The sequence below is a fragment of the Hylobates moloch genome, unplaced genomic scaffold (assembly GCF_009828535.3).
Source record: "Hylobates moloch isolate HMO894 unplaced genomic scaffold, HMol_V3 SCAFFOLD_10, whole genome shotgun sequence".
Classification (NCBI taxonomy): Eukaryota; Metazoa; Chordata; class Mammalia; order Primates; family Hylobatidae; genus Hylobates; species Hylobates moloch.
In genome coordinates, this window is record NW_026652285.1 from 66787902 (window position 1) to 66811765 (window position 23864).

General features: G+C 39.5%; 1 protein-coding gene and 1 pseudogene across 4 annotated transcripts in view; one reads left to right on the top strand and one right to left on the bottom strand.

Moving 5' to 3' along the window:
• Positions 1–23864, top strand: part of MFSD14B (major facilitator superfamily domain containing 14B) — an 87680-nt gene that overhangs the window by 57262 nt on the left and 6554 nt on the right. For 3 of the 4 annotated variants that reach the window (XM_032164574.2, XM_032164573.2, XM_058445635.1), the window contains 6 exons: positions 7843–7970; positions 10476–10590; positions 14430–14648; positions 16321–16434; positions 20989–21060; positions 23433–23545. In XM_032164574.2, the coding sequence (XP_032020465.1) occupies positions 7843–7970; positions 10476–10590; positions 14430–14648; positions 16321–16434; positions 20989–21060; positions 23433–23545 (761 nt within the window). Of the gene's footprint in view, positions 1–5630; positions 5750–7842; positions 7971–10475; positions 10591–14429; positions 14649–16320; positions 16435–20988; positions 21061–23432; positions 23546–23864 lie in introns of those variants that run through there. The other variant, XM_032164575.2, reaches the window with a different exon arrangement.
• On the bottom strand, positions 1669–4508 carry LOC116474238 (threonylcarbamoyl-AMP synthase-like; annotated as a pseudogene).

The following is a 23864-nucleotide window of genomic DNA, read 5'->3' on the forward strand; positions in this document are numbered from 1 at the left end:
AGTATAGGGTCTAATTTGTGCTTTCCAGTTTAGATAATGTCAATCTATGCATAATTATACATTGTACTGAACAACATAGTTAAAATTATTCCTGAGGCCACGTGCGATGGCTCACACCTGTAATCCCAGCACTTTGGGAGGCCAAGGCAGGCGGATCACAAGATCAGGAGATTGAGACCATCCTGGCTTAACACGGTGAAACCCCGTCTCTACCAAAAATACAAAAAATTAGCTGGGTGTGGTGGCTGGCCCCTGTAGTCCCAGCTACTGGGGAGGCTGAGGTAGGAGAATCGCTTGAACCTGGGAGATGGAGGTTGCAGTGAGCTGAGATCGCGCCACTGCACTCCAGCCTGGACAACAGAGCGAGACTCTGTCTCAAAAAAAAAAAAAAAAAAAAAAAAAATTATGCCCTGGTAATGTGCTGAATTTAGCCATTGTAATTCGTTATTTTCATAGCTCTTAAAAAACATTCATATAATAAATAATGTTAAATATTAATAAATATTTATTATTTGCCTGTTTTCAAAAAGAATTTGAGGATATTTATATGTAAAATGGCATTTTATTTATTTTTTATCATTTGGGTACTTTTTTTTTTTTATAGCTGTATGTCTTTTTACTAAAGAAAAGCAAAGTTCAAATGCCCAACAGTAATTATGTTGAACACTTAGTACACGTAAATAGACAAAAGGCTACTGAGAACACTGGACTTAGATGAAAGTGTTATAGGTATAACTACAACTTAATTTATGAATAAATAAGAAAAAAGTCCCTGGCTGAAAAGGATAGTGGAGATTTATTTCTCAATATTCTTTAATTTGGACAACCCCCACCAACTGAGCAGACGTCCTAGCGTTAGACCAAAATGACTGCTCTCCCCGCCAGCAATTACAGTACTCGACACCCCTAGCTCCACTGGTTCAGAGGAGAGAGTGTTTGGCCTGTAGCTCTACCTGGTTCCAGCTTCAGGAGGCCAACCCATGCCTTTGGTCACCTGAGACTTTTTAAACAGCATCGGCACTTTTAGCTGGTCTGAACCATTTTGAATGCTACCACCCAGCAGAGAGGAGGCTCTCATTAGATTCTAAATCTGCTATTTAAATTACTTTTCAATTAAAAAAATAAACTTATTAGAATAAGGACACCTAGGAATGTTGTTAACCTCTCCATTCAGCTTTTGGCTGATATATGAGACTACAAATATTAAATACAGCCTTTCCCACAGGTGCAGCTTCTGGGTCTTGGTCTACAGTGTTCAGAAAGACACATTGTGTAAAAAAAAGTCAGGCTAGGTCAGGCACGGTGGCTCACACTGTAATCCCAGCACTTTGGGAGGCCGAGGTGGGCAGATCACCTGAGGTTGGGAGTTTGAGACCAGCCTGACCAACATGGAGAAACCCTGTCTCTACTAAAAATGCAAAATTAGCCAGTTGTGGTGGTGCATGCCTGTAACCCCAGCTACTTGGGAGGCTGAGGCAGGAGAATTGCTTGAACCTGGGAGACGGAGGTTGCAGTGAGCCGAGATCGTGCCATTGCACTCCAGCCTGGGCAACAAGAACAAAACTCCATCTCAAAAAAAAAAGAAAAAAAATCAGACTAGTGCAGGAGCTCCAATGGCCTCTGTAAATGAGGGCTTGGCAATTATCAGTGGACGGACACATAGTATCCAGCACCAGGCCATGGGCCTTCCTGCTTCCTGAGTTTCACAAGCAGGATGCACATGAGGGGTGCAACCCATACCTCTGTTTAAGGAAGGCTGTAGTACTTTCCAGGGCACAGCCTGGACGAATGATGCCAAATTTTATATGCACAGATAAGTCAACCACAGTTGAGCCAAGGCAACACTCAGGGATCTGGCTATCCCTAGTTTGTCCCCCATCAATGACCAAGGACGACTGAGGCCAGAGGTCTTACAACTCCATGACATTCAGAGAACTGTCCTGGGAGCTGAGGTTGGCACTAGTGAGAGCAAGAGGATGCTCATACATTTTGGCCAAGTCTTGCATAAAGGCATAATCAGGAATCCGGATACCTTGTAAGAGGAGTAAAGGGGTTTAGGTCCTTGTAGAGCTCCTATGAATGTTCCATCACCAGGGACACTGGTCCTGGCATTAGGTCTTTCAGGAGCTCCTGGGGTACTACTCTTATACAGCCAGTAACTTGGCCTTCCTGCAGCCCTTGAGACGGTACACAGTGCGCAGGGCCACTGAGCAGCTTGCCGGGCAGGCCAGGCCATGTGGCATATTGGTGGGATGGCTACCATGGTGCTGGTGTGCAGCTCAGCCATGGCTGAACGCTCTGGGCTTGCCCCCTCGGTCAGTCCCACACTGGCAGCCACTGTGGCCCTCGGATCCCCCTGGACTGACTACAAATAGCAAATACAGCCTTTCCCACAGGTGCAGGTTCTGGGGCTTGGTCTACAGTGTTCAGAAGGACACATTGTGTAAAAAAAAGTCAGGGTAGGTCAGGCACAGTGGCTCACGCCTGTAATCCCACAACTTTGGGAGGCCGAGATGGGTGGATCACCTGAGGTTGGGAGTTTGAGACCAGCCTGACCAACATGGAGAAACCCTGTCTTTACTAAAAATGCAAAATTAGCCAGGTGTGCCATAGACATCCTCCCATTTCGGTACTTTTTATTATTTAACAAACACTGTGGATACATAAACAAGTGAAACACAACCTAGACATGATTTACAGACTTTCTGTTTCCAGTTAAACAGAGAACTATGACTAACGTGTTAGTAACATACAGAATTTGTGCATAAGTACATTTCTAAATAAAATTCACAGTTTACCACTCTTGTTTGGAATAATCCTCACAAAACCATTAGAATCCTAAAGTAAAAATACATTTATTACTTACATCAGAAACAACGAATTCAAAATGGAAAGTAGTTAAAAATCTGAAATGTTTTTTTCTCGTAAACTTGGAAAGAAACAATGAATTCAAAATGGAAAGTAGTTAAAAAATCTGAAATGTTTTTTCTCATAAACTTGGAAAGAAACAATGAATTCAAAATGGAAAGTAGTAAAAATCTGAAATGTTTTTTTCCCATACACTTGGAAGGAAACAATGAATTCAAAATGGAAAGTAGTTAAAAATCTGAAAAGTTTTTTCTCATAAACTTGGAAAGAAACAATGAATTCAAAATGGAAAGTAGTTAAAAATCTGAAATGTTTTTTCTCAAACTTGGAAAGAACTACCTTCTACTTCCATAAATACATTATACTTTATAACAATGTATTGTGTTGCCACATACAACAGACCTTTATGAACTGCTAATATAACTTTTCAGTCTCACTCTGAACAATTCTAGATTGTTGAGAAACCTTTTGTTGCTGTTATTGGAGTATATTCTACAAATATAAAAGAAAAAATTGTGAAATAACAATTAGGGTAAAATTTTAAATTTAGCAAAAAATAATCTACATTAAATAGTTTTGAAATCAATACTTTAAAAATTTTGTTTTTAACAACTATTATGAGCAAATTTAGGTAATTTGTGTTTACCACTAATGTGCAATAATATAATCCTACCAGTGGCTGAACAGGAAATTTTAGCAGTATTTAAGACCTGTCTTTTTTTTTTTTTTTTTTTTTTTTTTTGAGACGGAGTCCCACCCTGTTGCCTAGGCTGGGGTGCAGTGGTGCTATCTCGGCTCACTGCAGCTCCCTGCTGTCCAGGTTCAAGTGATTCTCCTGCCTCAGCCTCCCGAGTAGCTGAGATTACAGGCACACACCACCACACCTGGCTAATTTTTGTATTTTTTTTTTTTTTTTTGAGACGGAGTCTTGCTCTGTCGCCCAGGCTGGAGTGCAGTGGCGCGATCTCGGCTCACTGCAAGCTCCGCCTCCCGGGTTCACGCCATTCTTGCTGGGATTACAAGCGTGAGCCACCGCGCCCAGCTAATTTTTGTATTTTTAGTAGAGACGGGGTTTCACCATGTTGCCTAGGCTGGTCTCGAACTCTTGACCTCGTGATCCTCCCGCCTCGGCCTCCCAAAGTGCTGGGATTACAGGCGTGAGCCACCGCGCCCAGCAAAGACCTGTCTTGTTTCTTGGTGGTTTCAATATCCACACAGATTATCCTTCCAATAATAGTGGTCTTTCAGTTCCTTGATCTATTTCCCTCCACCCTAAGTTAGCCATTCACTTATAATAACTCTAACCATTACATAGTATTAATAATGGCAAACTTTCTAAGAGATAGGTACTCATTATTCCCTTTCATAGGTAAGTAAATTGAGAAAGAAAGATAAATAATTTGCCCATCGTTTCACAGCTACAATTGCTCAAACCAGAATTTTATCCCAGAAAGTATTGCTTCCAGCATCCGAACTCTGACCATTATACGTACTGTTTCTCTATATATCCTAGTATTCAACCACTACCTCCTTACCATTCTAGCTTACTCTATTTTGTACTACAGCTTAGTATATCAGCACTGAAAACCCATCCTACCTGCCTTTCATTGTCACCCCTACCCCTGTATCCTCACTTTCATCTTTCTTGGCTTAAATTCTGTGGTCAATCATTATAATTACTGCTTTGCATATAAAGCGTGCCCTCTTTTTACTCTGTCACACTTGGTTGGCTAAACCCCAACCCTTGAGAATTTAATTCTCCAGCTACTCTGTCTGGAGGCAGTACCTTTAACACCGTCTGATGACCTTAACTATGTCACTAAATAAATAGAAGCAATCCAAAGAGAAATTTCAGTCTCCCATCATCACATCTCCTATCCACCTACATGTATCTGTTCTCATATACTTTCCCTCCTCTCCTGTTTCTAAGGATGAACTGTCCTTATTCCTTGCTAAAGCCAGCTTCTTCACATATCTCATCCATTCTCAAGAATTCAGCAATTATGCCTTTTTTCCCCAGTATTTTTAATTTTCCCTCTAAATTATTCCTACCAGCATACAAGCATTCCATTTCTCCAATCTAAAAACAAAACCTCTTTTCCTTTTCTCCTCAGGCTACTACCCCATTTCTTTCTTTGCCATGCTATCTTACATTCATTACAAGTAGACTTCCACACTCTTCCACCAGAATTATTCTGATCCTTTTTCCTTCTTTTTTTTTTTTTGAGACAGAGTTTTGCTCTTGTTGCCCAGGCTGGAGTGCAATGGTGCGATCTCGGCTCACTGCAGCCTCCGCCTCCTGGGTTCAAGCGATTCTCCTGCCTCAGCCTCCCGAGTAGCTGGGATTAGAGGTGCACACCACCATGCCCGGCTAATTTTTTGTATTTTTAGTAGAGATGGGATTTCACCATGGCCAGACTGGTCTTGAACTCCTGACCTCAGGTGATCTGCCCACCTCAACCTCCCAGAGTGCTGGGATTACAGGCGTGAGCCACCACGCCTGGCCCCTTTTTCATTCTTAAAAGGCTTTCTTTACTTGCTTTCTTCACTTGACCTAGCATAGTTTTCTTTCTACCTGTAAGGCCACTCATTCTCAGTCTTCTTATACTCTAATTCATCTCTAGATCACTTATAATACCTAATACTGTGTAAATAGTTGTTACACTATATTGTTTTTTAATTTGTATTTTTTATTGTTGTGTTCTTATTTGTAATTGTTTTCTTCCAAATATTTTTCATCCATGATTGGATGAATCTACAGATATGGAGCCTGCATATACAGAGGGTTGGCTGCATAGTGATTTAAACTAGATGCATGGACAATGGGCAAATGATCCAAACCAGATCAGTGATATTTCTCCAGAGGAATTTTCTGCTAGAGGTATTGAGATTTTCTCAGTCTACTGGGGTTACTTAACTTGTAGTAAGCCTAGGATTGCAGAAACTGTCCTGCTTACTACGTTGAGACACCTTACTAAGAATTGGTGAGAGAACCCAGATGACACTACATGAACAACTCCTTCCCTTTGTCCATCTAGCTATGCCTGAAGCTAAACTTACCCACAGCTTCTTTTATATAAAGTATTAATAATAATCCTTCTTTTGTACGAGGAAGCTCTCTTCTTTCATTTGCCTATTAAACTTTCCCCTCCTTTACCCACCCATGTGTGCCCATGTCCTTAATCTTCTTGGTGCAAGATGATGAATCGCGGGTATTTCCCCAGACAGTGAAGCTGCTTCACTTTGAGTCCCACCCCTTACCAGTTTACCTATGTCTGCTGTCCTGGTGGCTGATAGGGGATTGGCTGATAGGGGATTAATCAGTTGGTGGCTGATAGGGGATTGGAATCTGTTCCTTTTTCTTTCCAATTATGTGAACTTGGAGACTTCTGTAAGTTGATTTTCTCTGAAAAGTTCTTTTCAATTCACCAAACGTATTTGAAAACCAGTGTTTATCAGGCCCTGTGATAGGCACCATGGGTACAGAGATAAGAAGAAACGTCATCCTTCTGACCTTAATCTCAATTTTGAATCCAGTAGAGAAGACAGACAAATAACATGTGATTTAATGGAGTGCTGAAATCATAATAGAAGAGCTAAGAGACTAGATAGAGGAAGAGGTGCTTCTCTCCCAGGATTGAGAAGAATCACTAGCAGTTTCCAGGCTCCAAGTGTGGGATGGATGTGCATGCAAAGGCCCATTGGCACACAGGAACATTCTATGTCCAGAAAACTGGAAGTATCGCAGGCAGCCACAGCAGAGGATGTGTGTCAGGAGCCAGGTTTTGGAGTGTCCTATTTATGTGATGTGCTGAGGAATTTTTAAGATGGATCATGGAAATTCAGATACACAAAAGAATAGTGTAATGAATACCTGTGTACTCATCACCTATTTCATTATTCATCAGCATTTTTCTACTCTTGTCCATCCCTGCTCTCCCCACCCTGCTGCTTATCTGTAGCATTGAAATGAAGGTGGCCAGCCAACAGGGTGACTGGGAAATAGTGGGCAAGCAGTGAATGTGAGTTCCTTGGCCTCCTTTGCTTCTGTGTGGTGTTAGCTATGTCAGACTCTCTTCCTCTTAGTTTCAACTGTAGTTATTGTTCAGGTTGGATTATCTCCTTCCTAAACTCATCAGGCAGAGAGAACTTTACTTTGATTGACAAAGTTGACAAAGAATCTAGTTTTCTTTTGCGCATTAAGCATATGTACACTCCTCTTCTTTATCCCTGTGAGGCCCTGGGGATAGTATATGGTGTACATTCATTTGGGTGTCATTGTACCAGTTAATGCAGAGTTTTGTGCAGAATTGATATGCCATATATATTTATTAAAGTGATTTAAATTTCTAGCTTATTCTCATATGCTTGATGTGTGTTCATCTTAAGGGCCAAATGTGGGTATATATATATCATGTCATCTCTCTTTTCTAATTTCTTCTGGAAAACAAGCTTTTTTACTTCTTCCTTCCCTTTCTGATAGAACATTTACATTTTTGGTTATAATTTTATTTTAATTAGACAGCAGTTTTGCTCTCGTTGCCCAGCCTAGAGTGCAAAGGCACGATCTTGGTTCACTGCAGCCTCTGCCTCTGGGGTTCAAGTGATTCTCCTGCCTCAGCCTCCCGAGTAGCTGGGATTACAGGCACCTGCCACCATGCCCGGCTAATTTTTTGTAATTTTGTATTTTTAGTAGAGACGGGGTTTCACCATGTTGGCCAGACTGGTCTTGAACTCCTGACCTCAGGTGATCCACCCGCCTCGGCCTTCCACAGTGCTGGGATTACAGGCGTGAGCCACCACGCCAGGCCTAATTTTATTTTTTTAGTAGTAGTTTGTATTTAATGTTTCAAAGTATTATTCTGTTTTGGGGGCAATACAATGAATTAGAGCTAATGCATTTAGAAAATACGAATTACAGGTAATTGAGGGATCAGATTATAAAACTAACCTTTGCTTTGGTTTCTTCTCCAGGGCCTGCTCTCTTTTTTGAGTGCCCCACTCATAGGTGCCCTGTCTGATGTGTGGGGGAGGAAGCCCTTTCTCCTCGGCACTGTATTCTTTACCTGCTTCCCAATCCCACTGATGAGGATCAGCCCATGGTGAGTGACTTGGCCCTTCACCTCCTGACTGCTTGTTTTGAGTCACATGTGAATTATACTTATATTTGCAGAGCACTTCTTAACTATTACAAAGCAGTTGTACTTGTGTTTTCATTTGATCTCTCTGGTAATACTGAAAACCAGTTTGGACAGTTGTCATTATATCCATTTTATAAATGGGGTAGTGAAGACATTCTAGAATGAAGACATTCTAGAATGAAGACATTCTAGAATGAAGACATTCTAGTCTGAGATAAGTTACTTAAGTGAAGAAATAGAAATAAAAGATGCCTCTTCGGGCAGCTGATGTTGCCATGATGTCAGATATGGGAGCTTAACCCTGAGAATGGGCTAACAATCCCATCTTCATCACTGTGACTTTTAGTTGACTTTATAAATATATTATTTTTGTCAGCTCATTGCTGTGGGGCACTGACACAAACATAGTTTATATCATAATAGGCGGGAGTCACTTTAAAATATACTGTAATAAGGCTGATAGCCTATTTTAAATCATAATGTGAATTTGAGTTCGGTTTTTTTTCCTTGTTTTTGTTTTTTGAGATGGAGTCTTGCACTGATGACCAGGCTGGAGTGCAGTGGCACGATCTTGGCTCACTGCAACCTCCGCCTCCCAGGTTCAAGCAATTCTCCTGCCTCAGCCTCCTGAGTAGCTGGGACTACAGACGCCCGGCTAATTTTTGGATTTTTAGTAGGGATGGGGTCTCACCATATTGGTGAGGCTTCCCTTGAACTCCTGACTCCTGGTTATCCACCTTCCTCGGCCTCCCAAAGTGCCGGGATTACAGGCATGAGCCACAGTGCCTGGCCCAATTTTTTTTTTTTCCTTTGTATAAATCGGGAGAGTATTTAGCATGTGACCAAAGCCCATTTGGTTACCAAAGGTAGGTTGGAATTTGCATGTGAGCTGTAACTTAGTTGTTTTTTTTTTTTTTTGGATAACAGAAGATGGTATTTTGGTGTGTATTCCTATTGCAGAGATGCTCTTTCTTATGTGAAGAACACACTTACATATGGAAGTTTTGTTTCGGTTTTTAATCCTATTAATAGATTTTTTTTTTTTAGCTCGTGTGAAAATATTTTCATTTGATTATTTGGTAGGAATTTTATGCTAACACCTATCACATTCTGAATTTATTGGATACCCCTAATCATTTTATTTTCTACGAGTTGATGAATTTTTTGGTATTGAGTCTTTATGTCCAAGATGTCATGCTTTTCCATGAGTTGGGACTTTTTAATGTCCTTTTTTTAGCTTAAGATTTTTTTCTTTAGATCTTATATATTTCTTAAGTTTTGTTCCTATAAATTTTATCTTTTTTGTTCTGCTACAACATGAGCTCTTCTAATTGCTTGGTTTTCTAGGTATGTTATTGTCATCTGTAAATAATTTTTTCTCTTCCAGTTTTCATACTGCTCACTGCTTTTGCTAATTGCTTTGACTAATGAATATTAGTAAATCAAAGTGATGATTTTGGGCTTATTTTCATCATATACATAAAGGGAGTATTGTAATGTTTCATCATTAGGTGTTAAGCTGGTTTTTAGACTGAAAAATATTCCTATCGTATCCACAGATTTTTAAAAAACATTGAGTACATGTCAGATTTTATTTGATGACTTTATAGCCTTAATGGATATTATTTACCTTTTCTCTTATTTTTTTTTAGACGGAGCCTTGCTCTGTCGCCCAGGCTGGAGTGCAGTGGCGCAATCTCGGCTCACTGCAAGCTCCGCCTCATGGGTTCACACCATTCTCCTGCCTCAGCCTCCTGAGTAGCTGGGACTACAGGCGCCTGCCACCACGCCTGGCTAATTTTTTGCATTTTTAATAGAGACAGGGTTTCACCATGTTAGCCAGGATGATCTCAATCTCCTGACGTCGTGATCCGCCCACCTTTTCTCTTTAGAGCTATTAAAATGAATAATTATATTAATAGATTTTTAAATATTAAAATATTTTTCTATCCTGGAGTAAACCCCACTTTTTGTTCTATAAGATTTTTCTTTGTTAATTTTAAGCTAGGTTTTTAAAAAAAGCATCTATCACATGATATAAATTTTTGGTCTTAAGTACACTAATATTTTTCATTATGATTTCTGCTTTTATGTAGATCTTTTCAAATCATTTGTTGTATGTCTTTTCCTTACTTATAGCTAGGATATTTGAGAAGGTTTTTTTTCTGTCTGTTGGCTACGTTTAAAAATACAACTTTTACCCAATCCCCTTATTCTTTCCATTTTTCCTCTTCTTTTGTTTTTTTTAGGGGGCATGTACTGACCCCCTTTGAACAATGATGAAATTAATATGTTTCTACTTCTTCCTGTCTTAACTTAAATTTTTTTTGATATATTTAAGTATACATACATATACAAGTATACTTATTTCTTGGTGTGTAATCTTTACATGATGTCTTTGGCTCAGGTAATGAAAGTGTACATACACTCCCCTTCTCTTGGGTCATTAAAATAATCTTTTTATAGGTGGTATTTTGCGATGATTTCTGTGTCTGGAGTCTTCTCGGTCACGTTTTCTGTTATATTTGCCTATGTAGCTGATGTCACTCAGGAGCACGAGCGAAGTACAGCTTATGGATGGGTAAGATAATAGACTATATATATATTTTTAACCAGAATAGTAATTAACATTGTATTAGAAATTTACTGGAAAGTGAGTTTATTAATCCTTTCTTGCACTGCTATAAAGAAATATCTGAGACTGGGTAATTTATAAAGAAAAGAGGTTTGTCTCACAGTTCTGCAGGCTATAAAGGAAGCATAGAGGCTTCTGCTTCTGGGGAGGCCTCAGGGAGCCTTTACTCATGATGGAAGGCAGAGCCGGAGCAGGCATCTTCACATGACCAGAGCAGGAGGAAGAGATAGTGAAGGGGGAGGTGCTACACGCTTTTAAACGGCCAGATCTCACAAGAACTCACTCACTATTAACAACCAAGGAAGGTGGTGCTAAACCATTCATGAGAAACTGCCCCCATGATCCAATCACCTCCTTCCAGGCCCCACTTTCAACATCGGGGATTACAATTGAACATTTGAATTTTTTAAAAAATTAGTTTGATTTGTTTCTTGTTATCTGATCCCCTGAGGAGCGTTAAGCAGTCAAGTTGCACAAGCAATTTGTGCACCTAATTTGGAGAGGTGCTAAACCTCAGCAATGTTAATCCATTGTTAACTCTATTGGTGGTTGTGTGTTTTGGACATACATTTGGAACATGGTGTGTAGAAAAGGACTACATTCACTCATTCATCAAATACATAGTTGCTGAATAACAAAAGTTATAGGAGACCTTTTTTCTGATAATTTCACACCTGACAGTGTTTCTAATTTTCTCAGGCATGATAATAGCATCATGGTTATGTAGAAGAAAGACTTGTTAGAAGATAGCTGAAGCGTTTTACATCAGTGTCAGGACTCTGCCAGTTACTTTCAGATGGTTCAGGGGAAAAGATAGCATAGCATGTGGATGGGCATGTGTGTTCCATGCCTGAACCTGTGAGGCATGGAAGTATGCTTTGTACCCTTCTCCCGTCTTCCTCCATATTTGAAAATATTCAGAATAAGAAATTGGAAGAAGAAAGATGATCTGGCTAGGTTGTGGGGAATAGGTTGGAGGGAGATTGAATGCCAGAAACTTAGGTTATTTATCTCCTTTTCCTGGGTCTTTTAAATCTACTTCCTGGAGTAGAGTAAATTCTCATTCATTGCTGACTGAATGAATAACTTCCTGAATCAACGGTGGGCATATAAATGAGTTACTACTATTCCACAAAACACAACAATTTTTACTTTGTTGACTTTAGACATCAGTAGTTTGCAAATTACTCTTTCAACCCCACTTCCCTCTGACTCTTCTACCTTCTCTCTCTCTCTCCTTGCTTATTCCCTCCACTCCTGAATGTCCCTCTCATGTCATGCCCTAAAAAGGGGCATCTCCAGTCGTGATGGAGGAGGACAGAGATAGAAGCTGATAGGAAAGCTTCGAAGAAGGCAAGATTTGGAGCTCACTCAGGAACACCAAAAACAAAAATAGGCCGGGTGCAGTGGCTTACCCTGTAATCTCAGCATTTTGAGAGGCTGAGGTGGGGGCGGCTCATGAGGTCAAGAAATCGAGACCATCCTGGCCAACATGGTGAAACCCCGTCTCTACTAAAAATACGAAAATTAGCTGAGCGTGGTGGTGTGCGTCTGTAATCTCAGCTACTTGGGAGGCTGAGGCAGGAGAATTGCTTGAACCTGGGAGGCTGAGGTTGCAGTGAGCCAAGATCGTGCCACTGCACTCCAGGTTGTGACAGTCAGACCCACCTCAAAAAAAAATGCCCCCCAAACTCCAAAAATTAATACCCCCTGACTGCCCCGCCAAAAAAAGAAAAGAAAAAACAAAAACAAGAAGGCAGGTTGTTCATATTCAAGGTGTGTCCATAAGGCTTGGCCAACAGAGTAGTGAGGGACAGCTTTCTTCTACAGCATAGGAAATACCTGTTGAGATACTCATTTTTCTGCAATATTATTAGATTTTTGTTCCTCGCTTTCAGCTGGGAAACCCTTCACACAGCTGTTGTGCTGAGCAGTAGTGCTTTCAAGAAAGATTTAAGAGACTTCTAACCAGAAGTGCCTGTGACTTAATTACCTTCTCCAGCTCAGCTCCTCATTGTATAATGACAGTTAGGGTTAGTATCTGCTCAAAGGGGCATTGAGAGAAATCAGTGAGAACACACATCCAGACTGAATGGCACTCAGCTGAAGTGTGCTCCCAGCCAGCATAAGCAACTCAGCATGCAAGGCTGCCTTGATTGCAGTCTACCTATCTTCTAGATATAGGAGAATTTATTGCCAATTAATTACAGAACGTGTCAGTCAAGTTCTAAGGAGCATTTTGAGACCCATTAAAGAACAATATAAAGATATGTACACCTTCCTTACTCAAACTTCTTCAGTAAACCAAGAAAGTAGTAATTCTTTCAGGGCTACGCAATGATTAGTCATATTAATAAGTGAGTTAACACTAAGAGTTTGTTGTGGTGAAGTCATTCTTTAGATTTATTCATCGGAGTTGTATTGAATGTTAAGTGAAAGAGGAGTTTAGATAAAAACATAAACTAAGCAAGTAGACTACTTTAGGCTTTAAGATAGACACATTTTGCATAGAGTTTCATGAGGCCATAGACCCTTTAACACCTGAAGATGCTGCAGCAGTGCTCCCTTAACACCTGAGAAGGGTGTAGGAATGTTCCCATAACTGTTTGCATGTCGTTGCAGTTTATAATGCAGTTATTTGGTTGCCCTGATATTCTTGAATAAAGCGGGAAAGCCTGAGGGCAAGAGCTTACTTTTCTTCATCTGGTACATAGTAGATACTCAGTAAATATTGAACGAAAGATTCCTATTCCCCACATTGGAATTTTCCACATTCTTTTTTTCCCTCCAAAAATACTTGATTTTTAGCTTTTATAGTACTTTTAATATAATACTAATTTCAGATATACTGTTTTTTAAATTCAGTTTGAAGATGATGGATGAAAAAGAATTTTTTATTGCCAGAATTTTTGTGATTTTTAATAAAATCCATTAGAAGTTTAAAAAGCTAACTTACAGGTATGCATTTGACATTTAGTGTGGTTATAATTTGGAGTTTGCCCAATAAGCATCTGACCATTCAGATTGTGTTCTAAAATAAAGTGGACATTCCACGTGCTTATGGGAGTGCAGTGTGAAGGGGCTCACTGTGGCTTCAGGTTGTGGGTGTGCTTAGCTAGCTCTGTGGTCTCTATACTGGATAGGGTCAGGTGGTGACAGTGACAGAAATCCACAGCTGTCTAGTCAAAAAGCTTCAAAATTCCACCTCAACAAATTCCTTTGTTGTTGTTAATAGTCTTTTTTCTAAGAATAGCAGAGGGTTCCCCCCAATCCCCGGCAGTGCTAATGAAATGACCACCAAATGGTAAAATGTTCAAACAGTGCAGTGTTTTTAGAAGATTAAATCAAGCACAGTAGCTTGTAGGTTTTACCATCAGCCCTGCAGGAATTCTTTTCATACCATCTCACGTCCCCGGTCCCCAGTTAAAGAAGACCAAAGAGCTAATGTTTTATTTATGGGGAAGGTTTTTACAATTTTTATTTCTAATTAAGATAATCCTTTTTTACTCTTGTAGCTCTGCAGGGTATCTCCAGTTAGTTAATAGTTTATGAACACATTCTTAAATCACTTTAATTCTCTTTCATTCTTAAAATTTATATGCAACACATTTCTTTTGTCTTACTTAAAGCCAGGGAAGCATGGCTGCAGGTATGCACCTGTGGGACCCTGGTTGAGTGTGCTTTCCTGAAGGTGTGCATCTGCAGCAGGCAGGACCTGGGTAAGGATATGCTTTCCCCACAGGTGTTCACCTGGGGACCCTGGGTGAGAGTATGCTTTCCCACAGGTCTCAGCCACCTTCGCGGCTAGTCTTGTCAGCAGCCCGGCCATTGGAGCATATCTTTCTGCCAGTTACGGAGACAGCCTCGTTGTGCTGGTGGCCACGGTGGTGGCTCTTCTGGACATCTGCTTCATCTTAGTGGCTGTTCCAGAATCTCTGCCTGAGAAAATGAGACCGGTTTCCTGGGGAGCTCAGATTTCTTGGAAACAAGCAGACCCTTTTGCGGTAAATAAAAATATGGAAATATTTACTTTCCTAAATGTCTTTCTAAGCCAAGCAAATGAAAGTATGTATGTGCAGCCTCAAGGATCCTAGCAGTTGTTGACTTATTTCTTTAGTAAAAATAGAAAAACAAAATTAATTGCAAGTAAGGGATTGAGTTAGTGTTTGTATCAAGAAATACATAGAATTGGTGCTTAAGCATGTCATAAAGGAAGAGAGAAAATGTCTAGTTAATTCTTGATGAGAGTTTGGGAAGAAAGTTTCTTTTTGCATGGTTGTTTTCATCCTTTTTAAACAAAATAAGTGAAAGTGGTCATTTGAAGTGGTCATTTTCACTCATTTTAACTCAATAAGGATAAATGCCTTTGGTTTGAATGAGTTATTTTAATTTTGACCAGAGACATTTAATTTGTATGTTACAGATTGAGTATTTTTTTTTTTATAATATGTCTCTCTCTCTCTCTCCCTCCCTACTTCCCTCCCTCTGCTCTCCTTCTCCACCCCCTTCTTTTTCTGGCATGGGAAGGTTATGTGTCACACAACTGGAAAAAGTATCTTATCTCTCACCTTCTCTCTACCCTACCTGGTTTGAAATTGTTCTTGGGAAAAAAAAAATTGTAGACAAAAAAAAAAGAACAAGCAGTTTAGTTTTTGCTTTTCCTCCCCCAAGTTTACCTTTCAGAAAAATTCATATAATTAATCAGAAATTACTTTTTCTAAAATACCCCCTGAGGGCATGACCTAGGGATCCTGCCTATTCTATTATTGTCACAATGTCAGACACCAAAAGAAATATTTAGAGAAGGAAGCCAGTAGTGGGGTTGGGAGCCAGCCAGTTAGGCTTCCCACCTTCCTTTGTAGTGATCAGGTTATGCATCGAAGCTCCTCTGTGAAGTAGAGCTACCGTGGCTTACTTTTCAGGGCAGTCGTGGGGATTACTGTTAATGTGTGTAAATTAACTAGCCTAGTGTCTGTTGCCCAGCAGGGTCTCAACAAACATTAGCTGCTTTTGCTTATTAATTACATAAAAGCTATGGTCTGGTGACCTAGAAGCTCTGCAGCGCTTTCCACTCCTTTGGTATTAACTTACCATTTGGTTCTATTCAACAATCCTATGTATGTAAGAAGGATTTTTCAACAAGGTTGTAACATTCAACAAGTTCTTACCTGTTGGACCTTATGGCTGGAGCGTACTTATTTGTCCACCAGATATACAGATAAATTGAACATGAACACATTGAAGAATAGAGTGAATTTACATATACGGAAACCTCTGTACTGAATATGGCTTTAAAGAAGTTACATTATAAATCAAGAGAAGTGATTTTCTTAAAAGGTTCTGTAGGAATATATTTCCAGGTTCTGTTTATAGGAAGTTCAGGATCTGTTCAGGGATTTTAATCAGTATGTTAACAAAGATGGGTAAGTGTGTTTTGTGGGTTTATTTTTTTTCTTCTTTTTTTTTTTTTAGCTATATGATTTGAAATAACATACCTCTGAAATTAAGACTTGTAACTTCCTCAGAAAGATGGTGATAGAACTTCCTTTTATTAACCATTTGACTTTTGTTATTCATCTTAATAGATCAAAATAATGAAGCTGATGTCCCAGAACATTGGCAACATTAATGTGTATTGGCATTTTAATAAAGTGTGTTCTTTCTGCTTATTCTCAGTCGTTGAAGAAAGTTGGAAAAGATTCTACTGTCTTACTAATCTGCATCACTGTATTTCTTTCATACCTTCCTGAAGCTGGACAGTATTCAAGTTTTTTTCTCTATCTCAGGCAGGTGAGTAGTGAGTGGCTAGTAGCCTTTCAATACCAGGAAAATCAAAGATGGAGATTTGTCTAAAGATATTTTGAGGAAACCACTGCAGAGGAAAAAACATGTGAACTTGCTTCTAGTTACAAATGTAGGTGCTGGCATATAATTAGTAAACAGGGCACCTTTAATGCAATGATTTATATTAAGATAATTACCGTGGAAAATTTTTTTTCTTGAGAATTAACCAGAATTAGCAGAAACATAATTTATCTTTTTTTTTTTTTTTTTTTTTGAGACAGAGTTTTGCTCTTGTCCCCCAGGCTGTAGTGCAATGGCACGATCTTGGTTCACTGCAACCTCCACCTTCCAAGTTCAAGCGATTCTCCTGTCTCAGCCTCCCGAGTGGCTGGGATTATAGGTGTGCACCACCATGCCCAGCTAATTTTTGTATTTTTAGTAAGACAGGGTTTCACCATGTTGGCCAGTCTGGTCTTGAACTCCTGACCTCAAGTGATCCACCCGCCCCGGTCTCCGAAAGTGCTGGGATTACAGGCGTGAGCCACCGTGCCCAGCCTGTTTTATTTATTTTTTTTTAAATAGACTATTTTTCTAGAACAGTTTTAGGTTCACAGCAAAATTGAGAGTAAGATACAGAGATTTCCCATGTATCCCCTATCCCCACACATGTGTAGCCTCCTCCACTATCAACATCTCCCACAAGGGTGGGAAATTTTTACAACTGATGAACCTACATTGACAAATTTATCTTAACATAAAGTCCACAGTTTACATTAGGGTTCATGCTTAGTGTTGTACATTCTGTGGGTTTGGACAAATGTATGATGACATGATAACATGTATCGACCCTTACAATATCACGTAGTGAATTTTCACTGCAAAAATCCCTTGTGCTATGCCTGTTCATCTCTCCCTCCACCACCAACTCCTGGCAACCACTGATCTCTGTATTGTCTCCATAGTTTTACCTTTTTCATACAGCATGTAGCCTTTTCAGATTGGTTTCTTTCAATTAATAATATGCATTTAAGATTCTTTCATGTCTTTATGGCTTGATAGCTCATTTTGTTTTTTGGCATTTGTTTGGATTTGCCAGTTTATCCATTCACCCACTGAACAACACCTTACTTGCTTCCAAGTTTTGACAGTTGTGCATAAAGCTGCTGTAACATTCATATACTGTAATGTTTTAAATCTTTAATAATATTAATTAAATTTAACAGATAAAACTTATTTCAGACATGCCCTTGTTCCAGGTCTGATTGAAGCCAGCTTGCTGAGGCATCTTCAGTAGGTCATAGCTCAACTGCTGCTGTGGACTTCAGGGGGGGTCAAAAGCATTAATCAAAATCTTCCCTCTCTAGAGTCTTGTACACTTTAAAAAAATTTATACCCTATTTTGTCCCCCAAAACAGATAATTGACTTAAAGCAATTAAAAAAAAGAAAACCAAAAACTTCTCCTTTCCAACTGTTCTTCAGCTCTCTGGGATTGCTCAGACCTAAGCTGCCTTTCCATTGCATCCTGTGGTCTTTTACTGATTTCATTGGAAGGCAGGCCTTTTCCTAATAGTTTACTTTGACAGAGCAAGCTTCCTCCTAAGATAAATTCCCCTTTTTCTAGTGATATTTAAAAATGAAGTGTATTAAATTCTTCATTCTGATAGTTTTCCCGAGAGTGTGGGACTAATATTTTACGTGGTGGCATATAAATAAAACCTTTTTACTTTTTTTTTTTTTGGAGACAGAGTCTTGCTCTGTTGCCCAGGCTGGAGTACAGTGGTGTGATCTTGGCTCACTGCAGTCTCTCTCCTGGATTCAAGAAATTCTTGTGCCTCAGCCCCCCAAGCAGCTGGGATTATAGGCATGCACCACCACACCCAGCTAAGTTTTGTATTTTTAGTAGAGACAGGGTTTTACCATGTTGGTCAGGCTGGTCTTGAACTCCTGGTCTCAAGTGATTTGCCTGTTCCAGCGTCCCAAAGTGCAGGGATTATAGGCATGAGCCACTACACCCGACCTTTACCAGGCATTTCTCTTTCGCTCATTTTTAGTGGTTGTATGCTAGTGATTTAGAGGAAAGAATGGTGAGATAATGTAGAAAATTATACTTGCATTTAAATTAATTTTTGCATTACATTAAATATGCATTTAACACAAAATAATGTAGGAAGATGAGACAGTCCAAGGAAGAAAGCTAAAAAAAAAAAAAAAACAGTTGTATCTCTTTATGTAGGTAATAAACAACGATGACTACTTTATTCTAGCTTTTTTCCTACACATATGCTCATGTCACCACCACCACCAATTATGACAAATCGGAATCATTCCATGTTATTTTATATTGTTGCTGGCTGCTAAGAGCAATTAACACACTAACATTTTAGTTAAATTTGCATGTGATATTTGAAGATCATATATTTGATAAATAACTTGTATCCAGAATACATGTAGAACTCTTATAATAAAAGACTCAATAGCATCTTACAATAACTCAACAATAAAGAGACAACTCAGTTGAAAAGATAGGCAAAGGATTTTGCAGAGAAGATCTACAAAAGGCCAATAAGCACAGGAAAGAAGAATAACATTATTAGGCGTCAAGGAAATGCAAGTCACACCAACAATGAGATAATCATTTCACATGTTCTAGGATGGCTATAATCAAAAAGACAGACAAGGATGTGGAGAAATTGGAACCCTCATACTCGCTGGTGAGAATGTAAAATGGTACAGCTGCTATAGAAAACACCCTGGCAGTTCCCCAAAATATTCAACATAGAGTTACCATATGACTCAGCATATCTACTCCTAGGTATATATACCCATGAGACATGAAAACACACTTCTAACACAGAAACTTGTACACAGATTATTATTCATAATGTCCAGAAAGTAGAATCAACCCAAATGTCCATCAGCTAATGAATGGATTAACAAATATGCTTATACATTAGAATGTTAATTGTTCAGCAGTAAAAAGCAATGAAGTACAGATATGTGCTACAACATGGGTGAACCTTGACGACATGCTCAGAGAAAGAAGCCAGTCACAAAGGACTGCACATTATATGATTTCATTTATGTGAAATGCCCAGAATAGGCAAGTCCATAGGGACAGGAAGTAGACTAATGGTTGGGGGATGGGAAGGTTAGGGGCGTAGAACTCCTAATGGCTGCTGTGTTTCTTTGAGGAATGATGAAAATCACTTTTGATTGTGCTGATGGTTGCCCAACTCTTTGGATATACTAAAACCATTTGGATATACTAAAACACACTTAAAATGAGTGAATTGTATGGTACTTAAATTCTATCTTAATAAAGCTCTTTAACAATAATATATATTTACAAATAAAGGCTGAGAATCCCTAAATCTACATTTTTCTGGTTCCAATTTTTAAAACGTCTAACAAAATGTTAATGTCAGCAGCACTGGATTGACTCTCAGAGGTTCTAGTCCTAGGACTTTTCATTAGCCAGTTGTGTGCCTGGAAGCAAGACACTCATTTATGAAATGAGAATAATGTATATAATTTAATCTCATAATTTTTAAGGTCCTTTTCCTGAATTTTAATATAGGGCAAAATAATGTAACTTTTTTTTTTTTTTTTTAGACAGAGTCTCGCTTTGTCACGCAGGCTGGAATACAGTGGCGCAATCTTGGCTCACTGCAACCTCTGCCTTCTGGGTTCAAGCTGTTCTCCTGCCTCAGCCTCCTGAGTAGCTGGGATTACAGGCGTACGCCACCACGTCCAGCTAATTTTTTGTATTTTTAGTAAAGACGGGGTTTCATTCACCATGTTGGTCAGGCTGGTCTCGAACTCCTGACCTGATGATCCGCCTGTCTTGGCCTCCCAAAGTGTTAGGATTACAGGCGTGAGCCACCGCGCCTAGCCCCAAAATAACGTAACTTAAGAAACTTGATGTTTAAGACTTAAAAGTTGTAGACATTTCAGAGATACTGTTATGGTCAGAGGCTTAGAAATCATTGCCAAGTTACTTTGGCTGCTTATTAGAATCGCCATGGGAGCTTTTAAAAGAGATCTGTGCCTGGTTCATACCCCCAGAGAGCCTGATTTAATTGGTCTCCAGTGGTCTTCCAGCATCTCACTGGTCTCCTTCCCTTGCTCTCCTTATCCCTTGTCTTTTGCTCACATCATGATTTTAATGTGCAGGCAAAGTTGAGAGCCACTGGGTTTGCTAGTGAGCAATGCTGTATTGGCAGCATCAAAAGTCAGTCATTTTCTTTCATTTTTTATTACTTGATACCATTATATTTATCAATTTGGGGGTTGGGGATGGAGAGGGTATATAAAACAACAGGTAGACATATAATAGAAAATGTCTAAAAAACATTTCACAATCTAAGTTGTGCCTGCTTATAATGATTTCTTATATCAGTTTTAGATATAAATTGCTGGTTACATAGGTTCAGCTTTCAGCATGTCTTAATTTGCCACTGGTTTTATGAATTTTCCTCAGCTTATCATTGTAATAGAACATAATATTCCTTATTTTATAATATCTATGTTACTAAAGTGTTTTCATTCCATTTCCACAGGTCATAGGTTTTGGATCTGTTAAAATTGCAGCATTCATAGCTATGGTAGGAATTCTGTCCATTGTGGCTCAGGTGGGTATCATTTTATCTGTATTTAAAAAATTTTAAAAATATCCTGATAACCATAGTTTCACAGGAAGCCACATATAAAAATACAGGGAGATATTCCCTGAACTGCTACCACAGTCCCTCACCCCCTGCTATGGTAAGGTCTTGCACAGCTATAGTATAATATCAGATCAAGAAACTGATGTGAATGTGGTCCACAGAACTATTCCTTCTTATATAATGTGTAGAGGTTATTTTGTTTTTTGAGGTTGTAATTTAGGGGAAATTTTTTTTGTTTTTATTTAAAACAATGTTTTTAAAATTATATCCTTGACCAGGCAGCCCAGCTTGGTGACTGGCATCCACTCTTGTCTTCAGCCTTGCCTCCCTCAGCTTAGGGGCCCTGGCCCCCGATGCCACTGCCTAAGCCTCCTCGGAAGCCACAGTGGTTCCCCATTCTAGGCTCCTGGGGGCCTCTGGCGCTCCCCTTGCACCGGCATCATCTGCCATTTAGTGTTTTCTTGGAGAAGATGATTTAGGAGAACTTTGATACAACTTCCCTACTTTTCAGAATATTTGTTGTTAACTTCTGCTGGGTCAATAATTTTGTTTGCTTTTACACTAACCAAAATAGTAAATAATTATCATCTATCTATGGATTGCAAAATCAACTAGGAAAATGTTTCAGTGTTATTTTAATGTTGAAAAGTAAGTAGAAATGAAAAGCAGAAATGAAAATCTGTAACTGCTTCAACTCCGACTGTTCCCAGGACTGAAGAAATATGAATCAGAGCTTTAAAACATATTCAGTGAGGGCTGGACACGGTGGCTCACACCTGTAATCCCAGCACTTTGGGAGGCCGAGGCAGGTGGATCACCTGAGGTCAGGAGCTCCAGACCAGCCTGGCCAATATGGCGAAACCCTGTCTCTACGGTGTGGTGGACCTTGTAATCACTACTCAGAGGCTGAGGCAGGAAAAGCTTGAACTGGAATGGAGGTGGCGGACCAAATCTCCACATACATCCAGCCTGGTGATGGATAAACCACTCAAAAAAATATATATAAAAAATATATAAAAATATATATATAAAAATATATATAAAAATATATATAAAAAATATTATGTAAAACTATTTTAAAATAAAAATATATTATATAAAATTATATATTATATATATAAAATTTTATATATTTTATATATATATAATTTTGCATTTCCCCATCTATTGTAAATACAGTACCAGGAAAGGTGAAGCATATTGTCCTTAAATTAATTCACTGTTGTGCTGAGGCACATTCACTATATTGTATGGTACTGTCTAGGGGTTGTTTCCCTGAAATGGTTACCAGGAAAGCAGAGCATTCTTCTGTGGTAACCTCTCTCAAGGAGAAATGAGAAGGCTGCAAAACTGCTTTATGAAAATAATACATTTGACAAGGCTTATGGGAATGTATCAAGGCAAAGGCCGTTTATATTTTTTTGTTGAAATGTGTTGCAAATGTAAATTATGTTAACCTTTCAAGTTGATCATTTTGGTTTTTTACAAAATCAAACATTAACTCCAGTTAGCCCAGCCATCTTTTTTTTTTTTTTTTTTTTTTTTTTGAGATGGAGTCTCGCTCTGTCACCCAGGCTGGAGTGCAGTGGTGTGATTTCGGCTCACTGCAACCTCCACCTCTCAGGTTCAAGTGATTCTACTGCCTCAGCCTCCCAAATAGCTGGGACTACAGGTGTGCGCCACCATGCCTGGCTAATTTTTGTATTTTTAGTAGAGACAGGGTTTCACCCTGCTGGCCAGGCTGGTCTCGAACTCCTGACCTTGTGATCTGCCCGCCTTGGCCTCCCAAAGTGCTGGGATTACAGGCATGAGCCACCGCACCCGGCCAGCCCAGTCATCTTTTATCCAAGCCCTTTTCGGACTATCTCAACTAGTTATATTTAGCAGAGTATGTATTTGTTAAAATCAAACTTAACGTCAATTCCAACTTTGTAAACTTCCAGCAGAAGCTCTCATATTCTGTAAATGTTCAGCAGGAGTTTGCTATTCACAGATATTTAAGTGATTAGCATTTCTCCAGAGACTGAGGCTGTCCCTCTCAATCATAGTAACTGGTGAACAGTTGTGATATCCTTTCAGGAAGTGCCAGCAGAGCACCAGGTAGACAGGCTTCTTAGGGAGGAGGCTGAAAGCCTTGAGCCCCGGATCAGGCTGGGAGCCCCCAACACTACACCCCTGTAGAAGGTCATCAGTACTGTCCAGACTCTGAGGTCGCGAGTCAGGCAGTGTGCCCTTAGAGGTCCCTGGTCATCAGGGAAGGGTCTTCACACACACAGCTTGTATTTTAATTCTGTGTGTTGATGTGGTTTTTCAGAGTTGTCTCCTTTACTTTGCAGACGGCCTTTCTTAGCATCTTGATGAGATCATTAGGAAATAAGAATACTGTCCTCCTTGGCTTGGGCTTCCAGATGCTCCAGTTAGCCTGGTATGGTTTTGGATCACAGGCCTGGTAAGCCTCACTCTTAGATTCTTATGAACTGCCAGACAGATGCCTCTTAGAGGAGCTTGGGGTGGTTGGGTGTGATGAGAAGGAAGCAAGGGTTATTTTGCTGGTTTGATGTATTCAACGTTGCAGAAACCATTAGGCTTTAATTTGGGGAAATGTGGAGCTAGATAACAGGATTATTTATAAAGACTGCCTTTATGTCATTGGACTTTCACAGAATTGTTCCTTAATTGAATGTGTCTCTCTCTCCCCTCCAGCCCCCAAATAAAATTTTATGTCTACTTTTTAAAGCATATGCCAATTTTTTTTTTTCTTTCCCTGA